The sequence below is a fragment of the Podarcis erhardii genome (assembly GCF_964252035.2).
Source record: "Podarcis erhardii genome assembly, chromosome: 13".
NCBI lineage: Eukaryota > Metazoa > Chordata > Lepidosauria > Squamata > Lacertidae > Podarcis > Podarcis erhardii.
The window spans coordinates 35,967,894-35,989,399 of NC_138502.1; the positions used below are offsets into that span (position 1 = coordinate 35,967,894).

The following is a 21,506-nucleotide window of genomic DNA, read 5'->3' on the forward strand; positions in this document are numbered from 1 at the left end:
CTTACTATGACTTTTATTAAAAAATGGACTTTAAAGGGTCACCTACTTCTTTATAGGAGCAATACTCTCTAGCCTTAAAGCAAAAGAACGCGTCGGAACGTGGCGCGCAGGACTCGAACTCACCCCCCAAAAGGTGAAGGATTAGAACACACACCGCGTTCTTCCCCTTTACGTTCTACTCCTAGCGCCTATTGGCTCACACGTGGTGACGACATTCGCACCGCCTCTCCGGAAATGCAGACCAGTCTCCAAGCCTCCGCCCCCCACCATTCCTTTTGCCGCCGTTCCCCTGTCAGCCCGGTCAGCCAATGCGACAAGGAGTTTGGCTTGAAGGACAAGGGGTTTCCCGTCCAATAAGAGCCTAGAAGAAGTGTTGACCGCCTGTCAGTTGGGCGGAGGTTTCCTTTCTTTTTCTTTTCCGAAAAAAAAAATCCTCTAGCTTGCTGATTTCGCAAGAAGTACCAGAAATGGGGAGCTGGGAGGAGGGGTAGGCGGAGCATCTGTTGAGCGACATGTATGAGAGGCCACCGGGAGAGAGAGACTATCTGAAGGGGCGGGAGGAAAGGAGCTGCAGGCGGGACTTGCCGTGACTCCCGCCCAATGGAAAATGCCGAGCAGTCCGGGACTTATTTGACATAAGGAGCCCACTGGATCCAATAGGGCGGGATTTAAACCTGCCGGGCAAATCGCGGGGGAGACTGGTTTGATTTCCACCAATAGGGGCAGGGATAAGGTTGAGGGGCGGCCCCGCGGCCCAATAGGACGGCGAAGCGTCCCTGCGACGGACGGAGCGAGCGGCCAATCGGGTCGGTCGGGGTCGGGTTCGTTTGCTTGCTTGCTTTGCTGGGCCAGGTTCGGGGCCGCGGAGCGGAGAGCGGAACGGGGGGGTAGCGTCGCCCGAGGGGGGTCCCGATCCGCCACCGCAACCATGCCGGCCGTTTCCAAGGGAGACGGGATGCGGGGCCTGGCCGTGTTCATCTCCGACATCCGAAACTGTGAGGGGACGCGGACCTTGGGGAAGACCGTACCGTACCGTGGGGTGTGGAGTGGGGCGGCGGGCGGTGGGAGGGAGGCATTGAAAGCGAGGGAGGGAGGGAGGGAGGGAGACGCTGTGGGGCGTCGGGGGGGGGGGAGGGCGTCGGACCGCGGGGAGGACTGGGGAGGGGCCAGGGGGGTGGGCGAGCCGGCGGAGGGGGCGGCCGTTGGCTGGGGGCGAAAGCAGGCAGGGACGGAGGGGGCTCCTCGCATGGGGTCGTGGCGAGGGTGGGCGTAGGGGGGAAAGGGAGCCAGCGAGCCACTGCAGGGTGATGGGTTAAGAGTGGACACGCTTGGCATGCCCGCCAAGAGAGTGGGCCGCGTGGGGCACTGGGAGAAATGGGCATCGTTGTGGGGCGGGGGGGCTTGTGGGGCAGGGGTGCAGCTGGAGGGAGACAGAAGTGGCCTGAATGACTGGGGGATGCCGGGTTGACTGGAGGCTCCCCCCCCCCCCAACCAAGGGCTACGCAGGTGATGCTGCCAGTGGGATGTGCCGTTTTCAGCGCCAGGTGTTCCCCGACTCCAGGACTTAAGGCCTTGGAGAAAGGCGAAGGGGGGTGATGAGCAGGAAGTTGCAAGGCGGGGGGGGGGGTAAGGTGAGGCTTTGGGGGCAATGATAAGAGGAGAGAGGTTATAGGAGGACTGTGGAGAGGTTCCCCGCTTTGTCCAGGCGGGAGTTGGGGTTCTCCTCCTCTGCTAACGCAAGGACATCCGAAGAGGTTGCAGGTGAATCAGGCCTTGCCAGAGCAGATTGGATGGACTGGCTCCAGAACTTCCCTAGGGCTGAGTTAGGTTTTGCATGAATTGCCTTTCTTTGGGGAGCGTTGTGTTGCGTGTAGGGTTGAAACGGATCTCCAGAAGTTGGATCTCCAGAAGTTGGCACCATCAGGAATGTTGTTGCCAGCAAATGAGGAACAGCTATGTACATCCTGTGTTGTGTTTTTTTTTTTTTTTAAAGGATGGTGGGAGGAGGAGATTCTGCTTTGAAATGACAAAATAAATTGTGGCAGGGCTTCTGATTCTTGTTGGGTAGGACATCTTTTCCATGGGGTTTGTACCCCATGGCTGTCTAGAGGAGCAACAGTTAACAGGTCAAATGTGTGGCTCTGTTAGAGCATGGCTGTTGTGTACACATTTGTGGTTCATTACAAAACCCTAGCATTATTTGACACTCTCGAGCACATAAATTTCCAGTTTCTGGGCTTAGTAGCAAGTATTTAGCAAGTCGTTTTTCAAACTGCTTTTATGATCTTGGGAGAGATTATAGTGGTCACGGAAACAAGGGTGTTATATTTGAAACCGAGAGATCCCAATCCAGCTTTCATCTGCTTATATGGGGATGCTCTGTGGCCAGAGGCTAGAATTATTTGATTTAGCCCACTTTCCCCACCTCCTTCTCTTGAATCCTAGTTTCCCCCTCCACCCTTCCTCTCCTTGGCAAAGAAACCCACAGACACAAGTGTTGTGCAACATCAATTTTGCAAGAACAATACAAGTAGCGGGCACCAGAACAATACTCTGTGGGTGACAGCTTGCAGGGTTAATATCACATTGTCAGTTTTTAGACAGCAGATCTCCTAAAACTTATTCCTCTCCCTTCTACTCCCACCACTGATGTTTAGCAAAGAAGTCTGAGTGTAAGAGCACAACCCATCACCATAATAGAAAATATTATTAAAAAGTGAAATTGACCAGGCCGTGACAAACTGTAGTTATGTGACATGTTGGAACATTCTTGAGATAACTTCATTGCACTGAAAATTAATTGGGGAGAGGGGAGGAGAGAATCATCCTGTAATGCAGAGGTGGGAAAGCTTTGGCTATCTGGCTGTCGCTGAACTACAACTCCCATCTTCCTTGGCCATTGGGTGTTCTTGCTGGGGCTGATGGTAGCTGTGCTTTAGCAACTTCTGGAGGACTATGGTTTCCCCACCCTTGCTGTAGGAAATTCAGCATAGCTTAGACTGTCTGAATTGGCAAAGGGTAAGTGGAGACACAGGCCTCTTTCCCTGTGTCTTTGCATGGAGACGGAGGTTTTGTGTGTGTGTGATGTTCTAGATTTGAGGCTGCCTTTGAACACTGTAGCTGGCCCTGGCACCTCTGTAAATAAATATGGAAGTGACTATAGTTCAGTGGTTGAGCACATGCTTTGTGTGTAGAAGGTCCCAGGTTCAATTGCTAGACTCCTAGTTAAAAACAAATAAGGTAGCAGATGATGATGAGAGAGCCTTTTTTGGCCTGAGATTCTACAGAGCTGCTGCCAATCAGAGTATATGATACAGGCTAGATGAACAGTCGGACCTGGTATAAGTAAGGCATCTTCTAGGTTTCTAAGGATCTAACCTGCAAGATCAGAGTTCGAATCTCGGCTTAAGCCTCAGCTTGGGCCTGTTACTGAGGTGGCTTTATGCAGATTTATGCAGACCCCCATGCCTACTGTATCACATTGACTATTTGGAGACACTAGTATTTTGTCAGTTCTTCTATGAATAAAAACCTGGAAGTGGGTGGTCCATTTCTGGAACTCCTGTTGACACACCTCCTCAGTGCTTATGTTGTAAAAATAGCCAAATTAAATGAGTGGTTCCTCCTGCGCCTTTAATAACTGTGTGCAAGAGGGCATTTTGTCAGGTGCAACATGTCCTGTAGGAATGAGAAAAGCAGCAGCTGCCAAAAATTCCCTGGCAAACAACTATTAAAGGTGCAGGAGGCCTGCCCTTTTTGGCAGCCAGCCATTCTAGTCTCAGGAAAGCCCACATCCCTGTTTGTGAAAAGCGAACCCTTATCCTCCATTTCCATCTGTAAAATGGGCAAAGACTGAAGGGGACTTTGACTGAAGGTCATATGAATGAGCCAACCAGGCCAAATCATTTGCAGTTGCAAGCCACAAACTGTTAACAGAGACATCAGTGTTTAGAAAATGTCAGAGAGGTGTTTCCCCAAGGCCTTAGGATGAATATTTTGGGACGGGATGTTGTGTGCAAAATGTTTTGAGTCGCAGGTGTCTCTTATTGACATGACAGAAATGGTGTGTTGAGGGTTGGCAGAATTCTAGAGAAGTTTCTGAAAGGAGCAACAGTTCAGGCTTCCTGAGGCTCTCCAGCACCAGCGAAGGAAGGAACAGGCAGCCAGGGAAGCACCAGGGAATGTGTGGGCAGCAGTGCTGCGTCTGAGCCGGAAAGGAGGCTGCATCTCAGCGCCAGTTGATATGTTATGCTTTTGAAGATGTAGGAGTCCTTCCAGCAGTTGCATATGTGGGTGGATGTCGTGTGGGAAACATTAATGCAGAGGGTTTGGTGGCCGCAGACCTGTGAAATCTGGAATTCCATAATGGGCTGAGAGCTTGGCCTTGGGAGAAGCTAAGGAGATGTGGACGTGATCAGTGATGGGGGGTGGGAGCCTCATGGAAAAGTCTCTGTGCCTGTAAAGCAAGAGCAGGATGCAATAGTTAACACATTTCACAGGTCTGTCGCAAAGACATTCCTGCTTGTTACTGATTTCCTCATATTATACAGTCATGCAGGTATTAATAGTCCTGTGAGTCTTCTATTAGAGGCAATGGATCTTTGTAGAAAACCATGTTTGGGAAACCTGTGGCCTTCCCTGCATTGCTGGACTCCAGCTCCCTTCCCACCAGCCAGGAAAGGTGTGAGTTCTGGTCCAGGTCCAACAACATCTGGAAAGCCACCCTAGAGGGTGGTCATGGGCCCTTATGTTTCAGGTTCTTCCTTTCTTTTTGCACCTCTTAAGCATTGTGATGTTGGACCATTTACTTGGCACTGCTCACACCCTCCTGACAGGGTGTTACTGGGACAAAAGGAGAGAGCAATCCAGACTGTTTAACTGCATGGCACTGTCTATTTTTATACATATATATTTTTAAAAAAGACTCCTGGCAATGAAATTGGACTAAGGAACTTAGTTGTTTTTCCTGCTTCATTCACAACAAATGCAAGGAGTTGTGTGTTTACCTGTTTGTGTCAGGTAAAAGAGGCAGCGAGCATCTAGTTTGGATTTGTCCCCTGTTTAAGTTAAAACATGTGGTGGAGATATAAGAGAACACACTTTCTAGAGAGCATCACCCTGCACTGTAGTTTAAATAAGAATTGCCACCCAACCAACCACCCTTCAGGGTAGCTCCTCTGGCTTTCTGTTTTGTTGGGTTAAGAAGCCCATATGTCTTTCACCTTTCCATTTAATGGTTTCTCCTCGGCGGCTGCCGAGACCATATAACACCGGTCTTGAAAGACCTACACTGGCTCCCAGTACGTTTCCGAACACAATTCAAAGTGTTGGTGCTGACCTTTAAAGCCCTAAACGGCCTTGGTACAGTATACCTGAAGGAGCGTCTCCACCTCCATCGTCCAGCGCCGAGGGCCTTCTGGCGGTTCCCTCACTGAGAGAAGCCAAGTTACAGGGAACCAGGCAGAGGGCCTTCTTGGTAGTGGCGCCCGTCCTGTGGAACGCCCTCCCACCAGATGTCAAAGAGAAAAATAACTACCAGATTTTTTTTAGAAGACATCTAAAGGCAGCCATGTTTAGGGAAGCTATTAATGTTTAATAGGTTATTGTATTTTAGTGTTTTGTTGGAAGCCGCCCAGAGTGACTGAGGGGACCCAGCCAGATGGGCGGGGTATAAATAATAAATTATTATTATTATTATTATTATTGAGCTTATCATGTTTCAGTCCTGAGCAAGGAAGGACCAGCAGAGACTATACCATTATGGTGAATGGGGCACTCCCCAACCAACCTCTATCTGCCTTCTATCAGTCCACGGGTGGCATCAGCTGGCAGCTTCCTCCTCAGTTTCAGTAGTGCAGAACTCAGCAGGGAAGAGGATGGGATTGCAAAGCTATACATGAGTTGGCTCTGCCCATCATTGGCCCTGACTCCACCCTCTGCTGGTTTCCCTGCCTTCCAATCCCAGTGGGTGACCTTCTATTGCCATTGGGCACCTGCCTCCTTCCCCAAAAGGGGTCAGTCACTGTGTCCCATATATAAAAAGTAGCCCCACACCAGAACAAGTTGTATATGCAAGGGATCCATGTGTACTTGTCCCCTCCCCCTGTTTATGGGTTGTTTTGTGCTTCACCTGGCAAATCCTTCTTAGGTCCTAGGTCCTGTCACTAAAAGTGGCTGTTGTGGAAATAAGAGATGGGGTTCCCTTTTCTGAGGGTGGCGCTGTCTTCAATCTGGCTCTCGCTCACTCAGGAGCCAACTGGAAAATGAGTGTTTGCTCTTCAGATGCTCCCGTGTACAGATCTGTTTTCCTTCTCTTGCCAGTTCTAGTATGGGGTTGACTGGTTCACACAGCTACCTCCAAAGCGGTACAAGTTGACTTTTGTGGGTGACCTCTGTGGGCTTCCTCCCTCCCTGTAAGGGCCCACAGATGTGGAAGGTCCATGGCTGAATCGTCCAATTCCCCCTCCCTTCATTTAAAAGCAGACCCCAAAATTGGATCAGAGCAGTGGGCGGGTATTAATCCTTTCTTCCTATACCACTTCCCGAATCTGGGTGTTTTCTATCAGGGCAAAGAGCAGTAGCTTTATTCAGTGTGTTTGTGTTAGATTTTGGTTGGGTAAATAGCTGACTGGGGTTAAATCCCACCTTTTCCCTAGGGCTACTTCTCTGATCAAAATCAGAATTCCCTGGTGGCTTCTAAGGTGTCATTTATGGGGGGGGGGGGAGTTGGGAGCTCTGATCACAGATCTTGTGGTCTGCATCTCATGTACTTTGGCCCTTAAGTGATGGCAAAGCAGCAAAATGGCTATGACTCTTTCCTTTTGGTGTGTTGCTGGATGATGTTTTGTTCATGAACGTTTCCATTTGCTGGTATTTTTTCCAAGCTCTTTCTCTCTCCCCCAATATTATTTCTTTGTTCCCTTTACGTACTGGTAGGCATTTAGTAGTACCAAGCACATATCCAGGTGAGTTGAGTGGGCGTTGTATAGAGAAGGCTGGCTTGTCCCTTGTTTGAATGCCTTTGTCTTTGATTCCAGGTAAGAGCAAAGAGGCTGAAATCAAACGAATCAACAAAGAGTTGGCCAATATCCGGTCCAAATTCAAGGGTAAGTCCTTCCTTGGCTATCTTTCTCTCCTCTCTCCCCCTTCCCCCTTCTTCCAATCATCAGGATATGCTATTTCACATCATAGATCCCGACAGCAGCTTCATGAGTCAGCCTGACTTACTCACGGTTTCTCATTTTTTCCTCCCTCCCTCTCTCTCTCTCTCTTTCTTCCTCCACGACTGTGCTTATCTGTAGTCATTGCCCAGGTTGGTTCAGCTCTCGCCGTCCATCTTTTCCTAATACCCTGTCAGCAATGCTCTGCAGAAAGGTGCTTTATGTAGTCCGTCCGCAGGCAACAGATGAGGGATGACCCTGGGCTCAGGGTCAAAATGCTAAACAGCTGGACTGTCCCAGCTGGACTGCCTCCACAAGCTGGACTGTCTCCAGCTGGGACATTGAAATGAACTTGAAAAGGTCTGATTCCCAGGCCCTCTGCTCTGACTGGTAGCCCTCCTTTCTCTTCCTCGAGAATCCGGGAGTTGCTTGTGCCAGCACCGTGCACAGTCCTGTTTTAAACCAGTCTCGTCCAATGTGGCCCAGGAATTCATTTCTCCCGACAAACTTTTGCTTCTGATCCACTGAACTCCCTCCCCACCCAAACCTGGATCCAGATATTGATCTTTGCATATTTGAAGCTTCTGGAACATGCTGGGGTGGGTGGGTGTTGCAGGGCTATTTGTGCTGCTGGAGAAGGGCAATTTTCTCTGCTTCCGCTGCAAAACAAAAGAGGGGAGGCTTGGAACAGAAACCCAAACTGTGTTCCTGGTTGGATTAGCAGAATTTGACAAGCTCAGTTCCTCAACAGTCTTTGTGGTCAGGGCATTAAACAAGGAGGGCGGGGTAGGGCAGTCAAAAGTGCACAGTTGTGCAATTTGTGACAAGTTTCTTTTAAAGGAGGAACATGTTTGAGTTAGAAGCATGACAAGCCAGCAGTCCCTTCAGGTACAATCCACTTATCCACCCACCCCTGGGAACACAATAATGTTGTTAAGGACCAGACAACCAACCCCAATTATTTCACTTTGTGTCATGTGGCAGATAGCAGTGACTACCACAAATGCATACACAGCTTAGATCCTCTTTATCCCACCAGACTCCCACTAGGCTACTTCCAGAGAACCTTCTGGTTTCCAGAACCCCATCCCAGAAAATCCAGCAGTTTTGGTTCCTTTCTTACACTGGCTGTCTCCACCAAACCTCCTCCTTGAAGCACAGCATAATCTAGCTGTCTGGGAATCTGTGGATGTTAACTGCATGCTGCAGTTTCGAAACTGCTTGCAGAACCCTTTGAACCTGAGTGTTCGTTTCAATTTGAAGGAGAAAGTTTCTAGCTCTCATTATTTGGCAGCATGTTGCCTTTTGGCAGAAATGGTTACCTGGGTAGAGTTCCTTTGCTCAGTGTTGCTTTGGATCCCTCTCGCTCCCCGTCCCCGCGTGTTACGAAACAGTTACGTCTTCCTCGGTTCTGATCAAGAATAGCTCAGATGGTGGGGAGAAGAATGAATGGCACAACCACAATGCGGCAGCAGTTTGACCTTCTATTCTATGAAAAGCTTCTTTGCAATTTCAAATTGAAGACTTTTATAATATATTGTCGTAATTTCCTGCATTAGTGTTGCAGGAGAGGAATGGATCTTCCATGAGCTCCATTGCCCCCAAGGTTGCATCACAAATGTGTTTTACGATACTCCTGGGCACAGTATTTCCCCCCATCTCGCATGTATGTACGCATGCACGCAAACACACTAAGTCATGCCTGCATAAATAATAATAATAATAATAATAATAATAATAATAATAATAATAAATTTTATTTGTACCCCGCCCTCCCCAGCCAGAGCCGGGCTCAGGGCGGCTAACACCAGTAAAATTACAGTAAAATCATAATGGGGGGGGGGGAAACCCCAACTTAAAATACAGGTTAAAATGCATTTTAAAATGCAGCCTCATTTTAAAAGTAGCCCATAGATCAAAACCATAAGGGGAGGGAAACATAAGGGTCAGACTGAGTGCAAACCAAAGGCCAGGTGGAACAGCTCTTGTCTTGCAGGCCCTGTGGAAAGATGTCAAGCCCCTCAGGGCCCGAGTCTCTTGTGACAGAGCATTCCACCAAGTTGGGGCCAGTACTGAAAAGGCCCTGGCCCTAGTTGCGACCAATCTAACCACCTTGCGACCTGGGACCTCCAAAATGTTGTCATTTGTGGACTTTGAGGTCCTCTGCGGGGCATACCAGGAGCTTCCTAAGCAATTCCTTCTTTGTTGGAAAGAGACTGGAGAAAAAGAGAGTTCTCTTCTTCTCTGCAGTGCTGGTTAGAGTAGCCTGGAAAGGGATACAATCTTCCTTCCCTTACCTGAAAAGGGATGTTTAGTATAGCACTTGCCAGAGGCCAAAGTGGAATCCAGAGATTTTGTGGACAGAACTTTTGGCACTTTTGAGCCCACTTGCACCAGTGGGAAGAATCTGCTGAGATGAAACAGAATCCAAGCCTGAGAAACTCTATCCTTGAGATGGGAAGGGGATCAAGTTTGTAGTCATTTACTTATTTAACAAAATCCATATGCCATTTTATTACTGCTTTTTAAAATTGGTTTTTATTAAATATTGTGTTACAAAACAAACAGGAAACAGAGATTCCACTTTTGAGTCACAGTGTCTTTTTCACAGTTCGTTTACATTCGATATGAGACACAATTGTCATAGACTTTGTGCGGTTTTGGGGAGGGGGAAATACTGCTAGTGTTAAAAAAACCAACCAACCTCCAAGCGGTTTGCAAAAATACAAAATAAAACATTCAAATTGTTTATTAAAAAACCAGTTAAAACCATTATTTTAAGCAAAAATTTTTAAAAATATTAAAGTCAGCAGTAGCTAAAAAAAGAGATGAAAGACATGCAACGTCTACATAGAATCGTATAATTGTGGAGTTGGAAGAGACCCCAAGGGTCATCTAGCCCAACCCCCTGCAATGCAAGAATCTCAGCTAAAGCATCCATGACAGATAGCACTGAAAAAGAATACAGTGGAACCTTGTCTTACATCCGCCTCTTCTCGCGGACGTTCCAGGTTGCGACTGCGGCAAACCCGGAAGTAAACATCGGGTTTGCTGCAATTCGCACATGCGTGGAAGCAGCTTCTGCCATCTATGCGTGCGCACAAGTGGCTGCCGCCTCTATGCATGCGCAGAAGTGCGCTGCCGCCGAATGCGCATGCGCACAACGGCGCCTCTACTAGCATCCGGTTTCGCCCAGCGGATGAGCCTCTGGAACGGATTATGATCGTAAGTAGAGGTGTACAGTGAAGGCAGGAGATCCAAAGGGTAGGTGCTGCCACACTAAAAATATAGATTACTTACAAGTGTGGAATGGGCATTATTTGGCCTCTGTAACAGTGCATATATGGGGTAAGGGATCCCATAGGTAAACTTGCTATGCCCATTAAGCAGGTCAGGCATCTCTGTTAGGCAGAGTGAGGTGGCCACCTCAGGCAGCATTTTTGGGTGCTATGGAAGAGCAGCGAATGGCTGGCAATTTTAATTTATTAGTATTGTACTTTTAGCTGGAGAAAGGGACTTGTGGGATTGGCTGCGTCAACTAAAATAACACGGCTGGCCTTGAGTAATCTGTACCTTCCGGGCATTCGCTTCTGCACCTCAGGCAGCAAAATGGTCTGTTCTGGCCCAGAGTGAAATTGCAGGGACCATGTAAAATGACCAGTGGTCATCCAGATGTTGCTGGGACCCCCCCCCATCATGCCTGACTATTTCCCATCCTGGCTAGGGCTGATGGGAGTTTGAGTCCAACAGCACATCAACACCCCTGTTGAGATGATCATTTCTCTGATCTCCTGATGTGAATCTCCTACTTTTATTGTTGTTTTAATTGTCATGCTCTTTTAATGGGTTTGTTTATCAATTATGAATGTCGCAATGTGGCTGTTTTCCTATGTGTTTCAATTAGTGGCAGCTGTATTTTTATTATTGGTTTTGTTCATGTTATTTTGAGAATAGGCTTTCATTTCTTTGTGGACCTCCTTGGTATTTGAAAGGTATCACAGAAATTCTTTTAATAACAATAACAATGGGGGGGGGGAGCGGGTTTCACAGGTTTCCCTTCTCTGAAATTCTCTGCGACAGTTAGAAGAAATTTTCTGAGAAGGCCTGCCTCCTTCTCAAGCCCACCCTGGGCAGCTCAAAATAGGAAAGCCTTCCGAAGGCTTGATAGTACTAGGCTGGAAAGCTTTTGCCCCTGCTTCCTTCCCTTCCCACGCTCCTGGTTTGCAAGACACCTCTCTCCTTCCAGCAGTGCCAGTGACCTCCCCCTCCCCTCTCCCTCTTGCTCTTTCCCCTCTCAGGAGATAAAGCCTTGGATGGTTACAGCAAGAAAAAATATGTCTGCAAGCTGCTTTTCATATTCCTGCTGGGCCATGACATCGACTTTGGTCACATGGAGGCTGTCAACCTGCTCAGCTCCAACAAATACACAGAGAAGCAAATTGTGAGTAGGCTTGAGGGGCCTGGGGTGGGAGGCTGGGGGGTCTCCCCCCTCCCCCCCCGTTAAACTGGCTCCAGCTCTCCCTTGGTCTCAGTTCCCCATCTGTATAAATAGATATAAAGGAGCAACAGGCAGCTACCTACCTATGTTATCATCAGAAGTCAGAGTGCCAAGTCTGTATGGAATTTATTAGGGAAGGCTGTGCTAGTTATTTTCATTACATTGTTGTTATTCACTCCAAGGGGGTCAGGATATTATATCTCACATATAGTACTCCCCCCCTCCCCCTGGGACATCTAGGGATTTTTTTTTTAATAAAAAAAATACGGACAAGTATTCTTCTGTTGTGCAACATACATACACACACCTCTGTGTTGGTGTCATCCAGGAACAAGTTTTCCACCTTTTCTGGTGTTTTATGTGAACTACGCCTGGATAGAGGTTTCAGTCTAGGCCTCTGTATCCCAGATGTGGAGAACCTTTTGCTCTCTGGATGTTGTGGAACTACAACTCCCATCAGCCCTAGCAAGCATGGCCAGGGATGATGGGAGTTGAAGTTCAGCAGCATTGGCCTCTGGGCCAATGATTATCCACACCCACAACATTCCAATTCTCCCCACTCTTTCACTTTCCTCACATGGTATTATTCTTTTTCTTCTTTGTATTTTGAGCTATTTGCATCAATGAGGAAGTATCATGCCTGTTAAATAAAGGAGTGACCCATGGCACTGACAATCAACTCTAAAATGCTTTGGATGGAAACAGTTTGGCTGCCAGGATGTGTCGCTGCAGGAATTGTAGTGCAGAAAGGAGCTCCTGTTTGCTGACCTGCACAGCACATTATATGGCTGCATGCACGCCATACATTTGCCACACATTTACAGCCCACCCCTCCCGCAGATAATGCTGGGAACTGTAGTTTGTGCTGGGAATTGTAGTTCTCCGTGTGGTGAACTACGGTTCCCATGAGTCTTTGGGGCAAGCCACGTGCTTTTCATGTACGGTGTGCACACGATCTTTGTCTGCCTCGGGAGCGCCAGCCAACTTCGTTCTGGCCCCTTTTCTGCTGTGGGACAGAGTGGAGAAAAGCCTCTATGATTTTGTGGGTTGTGTGTCCATGCCTCTCCCCTAGCTCAGAATGTGCCTGCATGTGTATTTATCTGCCTCTTCTCTGCCCTAGGGTTACCTGTTCATTTCGGTGCTGGTGAACTGCAATAGCGAGCTGATCCGCCTCATCAACAATGCCATCAAGAATGACCTGGCGAGCCGCAACCCCACCTTCATGTGCCTGGCCCTGCACTGCATTGCCAATGTGGGCAGCCGTGAGATGGCCGAGGCCTTTGCCTCTGAGATCCCCCGCATCCTGGTGGCCGGGTAAGCCAGTCCCACTAGAGAAAAGCGTTTGCTCAGAGGGAGTCTATCCACAAGAGGCAAGGAACATACAGTGGTACCTCTGGTTACGTACTCAATTCGTTCCGGAGGTCCGTTCTTAACCTGAAACTGTTCTTAACGTGAAGCACCACTTTAGCTAGTGGGGCCTCCTGCCACCACCGGTGCCGCCAGAGCACAATTTCTGTTCTCATCCTGAAGCAAAGTTCTTAACCCGAGGTACTATTTCTGGGTTAACGGAGTCTGTAATCTGAAGCGTATGTAACCTGAAGCTTATGTAACCCGAGGTACCACTGTATACAGGTCTGGTTTGTGTTTCCAGGCATCCTTTTTACAGTGGTACCTCAGGTTAAGTACTCAATTCGTTCCGGAAGTCCGTTCTTAACCTGAAACTGTTCTTAACCTAAAGCACCACTTTAGCTAATGGGGTCTCCTGCCGCCGCCAGGCCACCGGAGCACAATTTCTGTTCTCATCCTGAAGCAAAGTTCTTAACCCAAGGTACTATTTCTGGGTTAGCGGAGTCTGTAACCTGAAGTGTATGTAACCCGAGGTACCACTGTATTGTGATCTGATGTGATGCCATCTGTGCGATTATGCACAGTCTCACTTCCAGTGCTCTTTGTGCCTCCAAAGGTTTTGTGGCAGCCATCCTGCTTCATTCCCAGTTGGTGCCTGTCCTGTAGTTTCCTCCCAAAACCCTGGAACCTTTTATGCCGCAAATGTTCAGGGTGGTGTTTTTTGTTGCCCATGTTTTGCACTCTAGCTAGACAGCAGTAACACAGGGAAAGTATCGCAGAACAGCTAACAAAGCGGAACAGTGTGGACGGTCCCAATATCAATCCACTGCTAACGCACTGTTATTTCATCAAATTTTCTGTTTTATGATTTAAAACACTCATTTTACATGCTTAAGATATCAATAACTTCCTTTCTTCTCTTTCCATGGTTCACTTTCCATATTTTAAATCCCTGCATATTTTACAAAAACTTTCCATATTTTAAATCCCTGCATATTTTACTGCATCCATCAAAACTTATTTACACTGCTGAGTTTTTCTTACTGCAGCCAGCGTTTTCAGCTGAACACAATTATTTCCCGTATAGTCAATAAACATTTTCCAATCTTCTTTAAACATATGTTCTTCTTGTTTGCTTCTTCTATATGTTAAGTCTGCAAGTTGTGCATATTCTGTCAACTTAAGTTGCCATTCTTCTTTGGTTGGGACCTCGCTCATTTTCCATTTTGAGGTGAACAAAACATAGGCCGTAGTACTAGCATACATAAATAACCTTTTTTTGACACCTGGGAATTTTCATCTGAATTATCCCTAACAGAAAGGACTCAGATTTTTTGGGAAAGTACTTTTAAACATTTTTTTTCAGTTCATTATGGATCATCAGTTGCTCTGCTATTGACCCATTCTCCTTCCTTCACCCATCTTGACCCACCTATTTGTCTGCAACTGCCCCTCAGTGACACCATGGATAGCGTGAAGCAGAGTGCTGCCCTCTGCCTCCTGCGCCTCTACAAGACCTCACCCGACCTGGTGCCCATGGGAGAGTGGACGTCGCGGGTGGTGCACCTTCTGAATGATCAGCACATGGTACGTAAACCCCCCCCCCCAGCCTCTGCTTCCTAGGGGCCGACGTATGGAACCACCCCCACAATAATACACATATGGTACGCCCTCCACATCCACTCAGACACTATCTATCACATGGCCCATCGCTCAGGGAACACTGAGCTATTTGTACCCAGAGCTCAAAATAAGAGTAGCCGGATAGTTACGCTGCCGAGAGTAAAGGTTCTTCATAACCAATAGGTTTTATTGGTCTGTATATGGTGACTCTGGGGTGCACAAATGAGGAGCAGCGTACAAAGCTTTGGCCACCAACAGACCCCTGTTCATAGCTGTCAACTTTCAGATTTGAAAATAAGGGATCAGCAGCCTCATCTGTCCCGGGGGACAGTCTACGGGATATCTAACAATCCGGGATAGCAATGGGAAATGGCGCTGGAATAAGGGAATTTCCTGCAAAAAAAGGGAAGGTTGACAGCTATGCCCCTGTTTAACTAAAGCATGCTATTTGCTCCAAAATGCTCCTATGTAGTAGCGATGCACACCGGACTCGGCACATCCTTTACTTCTCCTTCTATCATATGCCCAGTGGGAGCCAGAAAGTGGTGCATTTGTGCCTCCTTTAGCCCCTTTCGAAGTGGTCTCACTTGGCACACCATCTTTCTCACCCCCCCCCCAAAAAAACACAGGGCGTGGTCACAGCTGCCGTCAGCCTCATTGCCTGCCTCTGCAAGAAGAATCCCGATGACTTCAAGACATGCGTTTCGTTGGCTGTATCCAGGCTCAGCAGGGTGAGGTCTGGGTTTGGGGGGGGGTGTGCACAGAAGAGAGCAGGGCACCAATTATTTTGCCTTTTAGTTACTGCTCCAGTTGGTTGTACTTGTGCGAGTCTTATTTCTGGGAACCAGGATTCCCCTAAACTAGGTGGGTGCTTCTCTCCCAGGGCTGAGAGCAGGCACAGAGTGATTGCCATCAGGATTATAGTGGGGAGAGAAAGGGTTAACCTCCCCCCCCAAAAAAAAATCCCTCTGTTTGCTGCAGCCCCAGTGAAAATAGTGGCTGCTCTGCACCTGCTTCCAGTTGTTTAAGGAAAGAAACATGGAGCAGGAAGTGATGTATTAAGCGCATCAGTTCCTCTGCGTCTGTCCACAAAGGCTACGACTCTCTCTCTCTCTCTCTCTCTCGTTGTTTTGCTGTATTTTGTACAGATTTGAGCTGTGGTACTTAAATTGGGAAAACAGCATGGGGGGAATGAACCCCGCTGTCTGGCAAAGTGACTCTGATTCCCATCTGATCACTACAATCTGGTTCCCGCTTCTCCCCATGACTGTTTCTAAGCACATCTAGTTCCCCTGCCAGGGCTTTGTGGTAATAGGTTTACGCAGGTGTGGGGAACTTCAGCCTTAAAGGACAAATGCGGCCCTCCGAGCCTCTATGTCTGGCCCTTGGAAGCCCATTCTCCTCACTGGCCCCGCTTGTCACTCCCAGAATGTATCCTTGAACTCTTCCTGGATGGAATCCACCCGCTTGCTCCAACCACTTTTGCCACTGACCCCACACACCACTGCCATGTGGCCCCCCAGAAGATTGCCCAGAAGTGAAAGTGGCCCCTGGACTGAAAAGGGTTCCCCACCCCTGGACTAATGAATAATGAGGATGTTCTAATATAGTTGACTCACTGGTGGTTTGTGTTGCTGTGTTTTTACATCCCACCCCCTGCCCCTCTGGCAGATTGTGTCGTCGGCCTCCACAGACCTCCAGGACTACACCTATTACTTTGTGCCAGCCCCCTGGCTCTCGGTCAAGCTCCTGCGGCTGCTGCAGTGTTATCCTCCCCCAGGTAAGAGGTGGCCTGTAATTGGGGGGGGGGGCAGCCACTTTGGGTGGCACCCAAGCCCTTCTACGCAAGAAGGCCTTCTCGGTAGTGGAACACCCTCCCACCAGATGTCAAGGAAATAAACAACGACCTGACTTTTAGAAATCAAATGAAGGCAGCCCTGTTTAGGGAAGTTTTTAATGTTTGATGTTTTACCGTGTTTTTAATGGTCTGTTGGGAGCTGCCCAGAGTGGCTGGGGAAACCCAGCCAGATGGGTGGGGTATAAATAATAAATTATTATTATACCTTATTGGCCCGAATATAAGATGCACCCACAAATAAGACGCACATTTAACATTCAAGGCTTACTTGAGGGTGCGGCACTACCACTTTGAATGGGGGGCAGATGGTGCTCAGCGCCCCCCTCCCCAAGCCGGCGCCAGTGCTTGATTACGAATGTGCTGCGCGCTCACCTCCTGGCACTACCGACTCCTGGCATTACCTCCTGAAGTTGGCGCCAGCCGCCCCGCCCCCTGTTCAGGGTGGTAGTGCTGAGAGGCGGGTGCGCAGCGCTCGGTTCTGAATACAAGCCGCACTTTAACTTTTCACAGTCAGAATTTGGAAAAAAAAGGTGCGACTTATATTCAGGCCAATACAGTAGATGGATTGTGTGCAAGGCTGTGTCCAGTAGTTCTCTCTGGGCAATTATTCCAGGCTGCCTGTAGGCTCTGTTTAGTTAACAGAAAGCTGGGGATTCTGGATTCTCTGGCAGGCAGAGGCTAGCGGATTAATGGGATCTGGCAGCCAGGTATATCCAGATCTCTCTGCTAATATAATGAAGTTCATTGCCAAGGTTATCAGATGTCGCTGTTCTGAAGTGCTGGACGCTGCTCGTACTTCCCAGCAGTCCCGCTTTCCTCCCATCTCATTCTAAATCCCAGAAATTGAATTAAGTGGTTTTCATGTTGGCCTTCAAATCACAAGAAGGGCACTTCAGACCAAACACCTATCCGGTCCAGCACCCTCTTCTCCCAGTGGCCAACCTGATGCCTATGGGAAGCCTGTCAGCAGGACATGAGCAAAAGGGGAAGAGCGATAGGTCGGTGGTAGAGCATCTGCATTGCATACAGAAGGTCTGAGCTTTTAACCCCCGGCATCTCCAGATAGGGCTGGGAGAGACCCCAGTCTGAAATCCTGCTAGTCTTAGTCAACATTGCTGAGCTAGATAGACCAGGGGTCTGACTCCATAAAGCACTCTCCCCACTAGTGATTCCCAGCAATTGCTATTTGGAGGCATTACTGCATCCAATCCTGGTGCTATAGCCCAATTATTATTATTATTATTATTATTATTATTATTATTATTATTATTATTATTATTTATTTATACATACATACATACATACATACATACATACATACATACCCCGCCCATCTGGCTGGGTCCCCCCAGCCACTCTGGGCTGCTTCCAAAAAAACACTAAAATACAATAACCTATTAAACATTAAAAGCTTCCCTAAACAGGGCTGCCTTTAAATGTCTTCTAAAATTTTGGTAGTTATTTTTCTCTTTGACATCTGGTGGGAGGGCGTTCCACAGGGCGGGCGCCACTACCGAGAAGGCCCTCTGCCTGGTTCCCTGTAACTTGGCTTCTCACAGCGAGGGAACCGCCAGAAGGCTCTCGGCGCTGGACTTCAGTGTCTGGGTGGGAGTGGAGACGCTCCTTCAGGTATACTGGACCGAGGCCGTTTAGGGATTTAAAGGTCAGCACCAATACTTTGAATTGTGCTCGGAAACGTACTGGGAGCCTGTGTAGGTCTTTCAAGACCGGTGTTATATGGTCTCGGTGGCCGCTCCCAGTCACCAATCTAGCTGCCGCATTCTCTAGCAGGTGAACTTCCTTGTTCTATAGAACTTCTCATTGGGTAGGTACTTGAAAGCTTGACCTCACTTGGTCCAGCTTAGCTGATGAAATGCTGGCCTTGAACTGACCCAGTAGAAGAGGTTACTTTATCTATTTCTCATCTCTTCTTTCTCAGAGGCCTGCCTCAGATGTAACAGGAAACCCCAGTTGCCTGCTATGCGAATGAGTCTCCCGCAAATTTATGCTGCTCCCCTTTCCCCTCCCCATCTCCTTTTCTGCATGTCAGAGGAGGGGACCTAACATTTATATAGCATCACAAAATGTCACAGCTTTTGTTCAAACATCTTTATTGGAGGCCTTCAACACACTTGGAGGCTGTGTGGGAGCCAAGAACCAACCTAATTCCCACCTCCCAGACTAGTACACGGATCAGAACATCATTAACCTTTGGGTTTTCAATGCTCTTCTCAAAAAATCTTACCCAAATGCATGTTTAGGATGAAAAGCACTTAGAAATCCATACACTGAGATGAAACATGTCTTTAAAGATGTATTTTGTGGTACATATTCAAGGACATTTTTTTTGTACAGATTGTCAAAAGCAGCCCAGATTCTTGCAGAAATGGGAGGGAAAGGATTTTTGAATGAACATGTGTGAAATTAACATAGGATGGAGTTAGATTGGTCTCTCCATAGGGAAAGTCAAAGCAGATGTAAATGGTCATTGGGAGCCGTGAGCCTTGGGTTCTCCCCTTGCTGGGACCTGCTCTAACATGCTGCTTCCTGGCCTTTGCACCCTCTGCTTTTCCCCGCAGAAGATGCAGCAGTGAAAGGACGTCTGGTTGAGTGCCTGGAGACTATACTCAACAAGGCCCAGGAGCCACCCAAGTCCAAGAAGGTCCAGCACTCCAATGCCAAGAATGCTATCCTCTTTGAAGCCATCAGTCTCATCATCCACTACGACAGGTGAGCACCTCACCCTCATTTGTTCCTCCTTAGCATGAAGGCTCTTTAAATGAGACGGTGAGAAAAAATGCCTGGTGCTTTTCCAAAGATATCTCACTGTGCAAGTGTCTCAGTGGTCCTTGGCAACCTTTAGATGGCAGCACCAGGGCAAAACCAGAGAAAGGAAGGGGCAGGTATGTGAAAAGCTACATTTTACCATATGTGGTGGACGTGAGAGGGGCTAAGGGATTTTGGGAGATGATTTATAATGAGATAAAGAAAATGTTTAAGGAAACTCTCCCAAAAACGTTTCTTCTACGGTTGTGCCAAAAAAATCAGACAAATTTATTTTAATATGCAACAACTGCAGCGAGAATGCTAGATGTGCAAAACTGGTGAAACGAGGCTGTATCTAAAGAACATAGGCAGCTGAAATTGATGGAATATGCATAATTAGCAAGCTTAACTGGTAAAATTAGAGATCAAGATGAGGCAGTGTTTAAGGAGGATTGGAAAGTGTATGTAGATTACTTTAAAAATCAATGTAAACAGGTTAAAATGCACGTAGGTTTTGAGTAAGAACAGCAGTAAAATATATATCTGAGAACATCATGGAGGAGTTAAGGCATAGAATAATTATGATATGCAGCTATGGCCTTTCCCCAAACTGGGGGACATTGGATGACAATGTGGTTGATTTGAGAAGTGTGCAGTCAGCTGCTGAGCTCTGCTGGGATGTCCCTCCTGCCATGCTCAGATGGGGCTTAACTTTGTTGACCCACAGCGAACCCAACCTCTTGGTGCGGGCATGTAATCAACTTGGCCAGTTCCTACAGCATCGGGAGACCAACCTCCGATACCTGGCCCTCGAGAGCATGTGCACCCTGGCCAGCTCTGAATTCTCCCACGAGGCCGTCAAGACCCACATTGAGACCGTCATCAACGCCCTCAAGGTCAGAACCCATTGAAGGCATGGGCAGAGCAGAGGGGCGAGGTAGCTTGCACGCGGAATGAGATTGAAGGGCTGAGAGAGTGTGGTCTCCCCAAATCCTCTCCCCGTGTGCTGGTGGTGAAATTTGGAGGGGGGGAGCATTTCACTGGGTATTCCCCATTGGGAGATGGAGTCTGCCAACATCTCAAGGGCCACAGCCTCCCATCCGTGGACTGAGGAGCATAGCAGGAAATGAGCCGCTGGAAAGCAATGGAGCATCACTTCAGCCTGGTACCACCTGAATGCTCTTCTTGCTCATCTCATCCTATCCAACTGCTGGTTGTTGTAGTGAGCTTGCAGAAGATGCTCTGTTTGTAAGTGTGCGAGCCAGCCTGGGCAAGAGTGGAGACTGGGGTTATGCCGCAGCCAAGAACTTGCCGGTCTCACACTCCCGGCTTCCTTTTCCCAGACGGAGAGGGATGTGAGCGTGCGCCAGCGGGCAGCCGATCTCCTCTACGCCATGTGCGACCGCACCAATGCCAAGCAGATCGTCTCGGAGATGCTCAGCTACCTGGAAACGGCAGATTACTCTATCCGCGAGGAGATTGTGAGTGGGTTTTTCAGCTCGTGGGGAAGAGAGCTGTGGGAGCTTATTTCTTCATCTAGGTAGATTTCTGTGAAACAGCAAGGGCGGGGGGTGGGGGGAGGCCAGGAGTTTCCAAATCCTCTTAGAGGGATTTGGTGTGCAGGGCGGCCCTACTGTTGGGCAGAGCAGGGCAGCTGCCTCAGTTGGCATATGATGGAAATTTGGAGGGAGGCAACAGTGGCAGCTCTGAGATCTCCCAACCACTAGCCATTCCCTTTGATTAGAGAAAGAGGTGTGTATGCATGGAAAGATGTTTTCCCTTCGCCAGTGTTGAAGTAATATTCAGCTGCCATTCTGATCGGCTTCTGAATGTGGAATGGTGGGGAGGAGAAGGGGGCACAGCACCATCAGCATCAAGGTGTCCGGTCAGCCTTGCTGGTACTGAAGAGTGGCCCCTAGCGGCTTAAAGCCTGATAGGAACTGGCAGGGCAGGGCAATATTTCATTTTCCATATCTCCCAGGTGCTGAAGGTGGCTATCCTTGCTGAGAAATACGCAGTGGACTACAGCTGGTATGTGGACACCATCCTCAATCTGATCCGTATCGCCGGGGACTATGTGAGCGAGGAGGTCTGGTACCGCGTCATCCAGATCGTCATCAACCGAGACGACGTCCAAGGCTATGCTGCCAAGACGGTCTTTGAGGTGGGTGGGGTTGGTCAGAGTCATTGACCGTTTCTTCTTTGCCTGCCCTGTCGCTCTGGGGAGAAGACTTCTCTTCCCTCTATATTGTTG

At 48.3% G+C, this 21,506-nt stretch overlaps 1 protein-coding gene across 6 annotated transcripts in view; it reads left to right on the forward strand.

The window, feature by feature from the left end:
- Nucleotides 1–802: 802 nt before the first annotated feature.
- Nucleotides 803–21,506, forward strand: part of AP2A1 (adaptor related protein complex 2 subunit alpha 1) — a 37,894-nt gene continuing 17,190 nt past the window's right edge. For 3 of the 6 annotated variants that reach the window (XM_081837687.1, XM_081837686.1, XM_081837688.1), the window contains exons 1-11: nucleotides 804–995; nucleotides 7,038–7,106; nucleotides 11,459–11,601; nucleotides 12,779–12,972; nucleotides 14,463–14,592; nucleotides 15,258–15,359; nucleotides 16,300–16,408; nucleotides 19,066–19,216; nucleotides 19,980–20,148; nucleotides 20,596–20,733; nucleotides 21,234–21,416. In XM_081837687.1, coding sequence (XP_081693813.1) covers nucleotides 929–995; nucleotides 7,038–7,106; nucleotides 11,459–11,601; nucleotides 12,779–12,972; nucleotides 14,463–14,592; nucleotides 15,258–15,359; nucleotides 16,300–16,408; nucleotides 19,066–19,216; nucleotides 19,980–20,148; nucleotides 20,596–20,733; nucleotides 21,234–21,416 — 1,455 coding nt within the window. In that variant the 5' untranslated portion in view covers nucleotides 804–928. Of the gene's footprint in view, nucleotides 996–7,037; nucleotides 7,107–11,458; nucleotides 11,602–12,778; nucleotides 12,973–14,462; nucleotides 14,593–15,257; nucleotides 15,360–16,299; nucleotides 16,409–19,065; nucleotides 19,217–19,979; nucleotides 20,149–20,595; nucleotides 20,734–21,233; nucleotides 21,417–21,506 lie in introns of all 6 variants that reach the window. The other 3 variants (XM_081837684.1, XM_081837685.1, XM_081837689.1) reach the window with 3 other exon arrangements.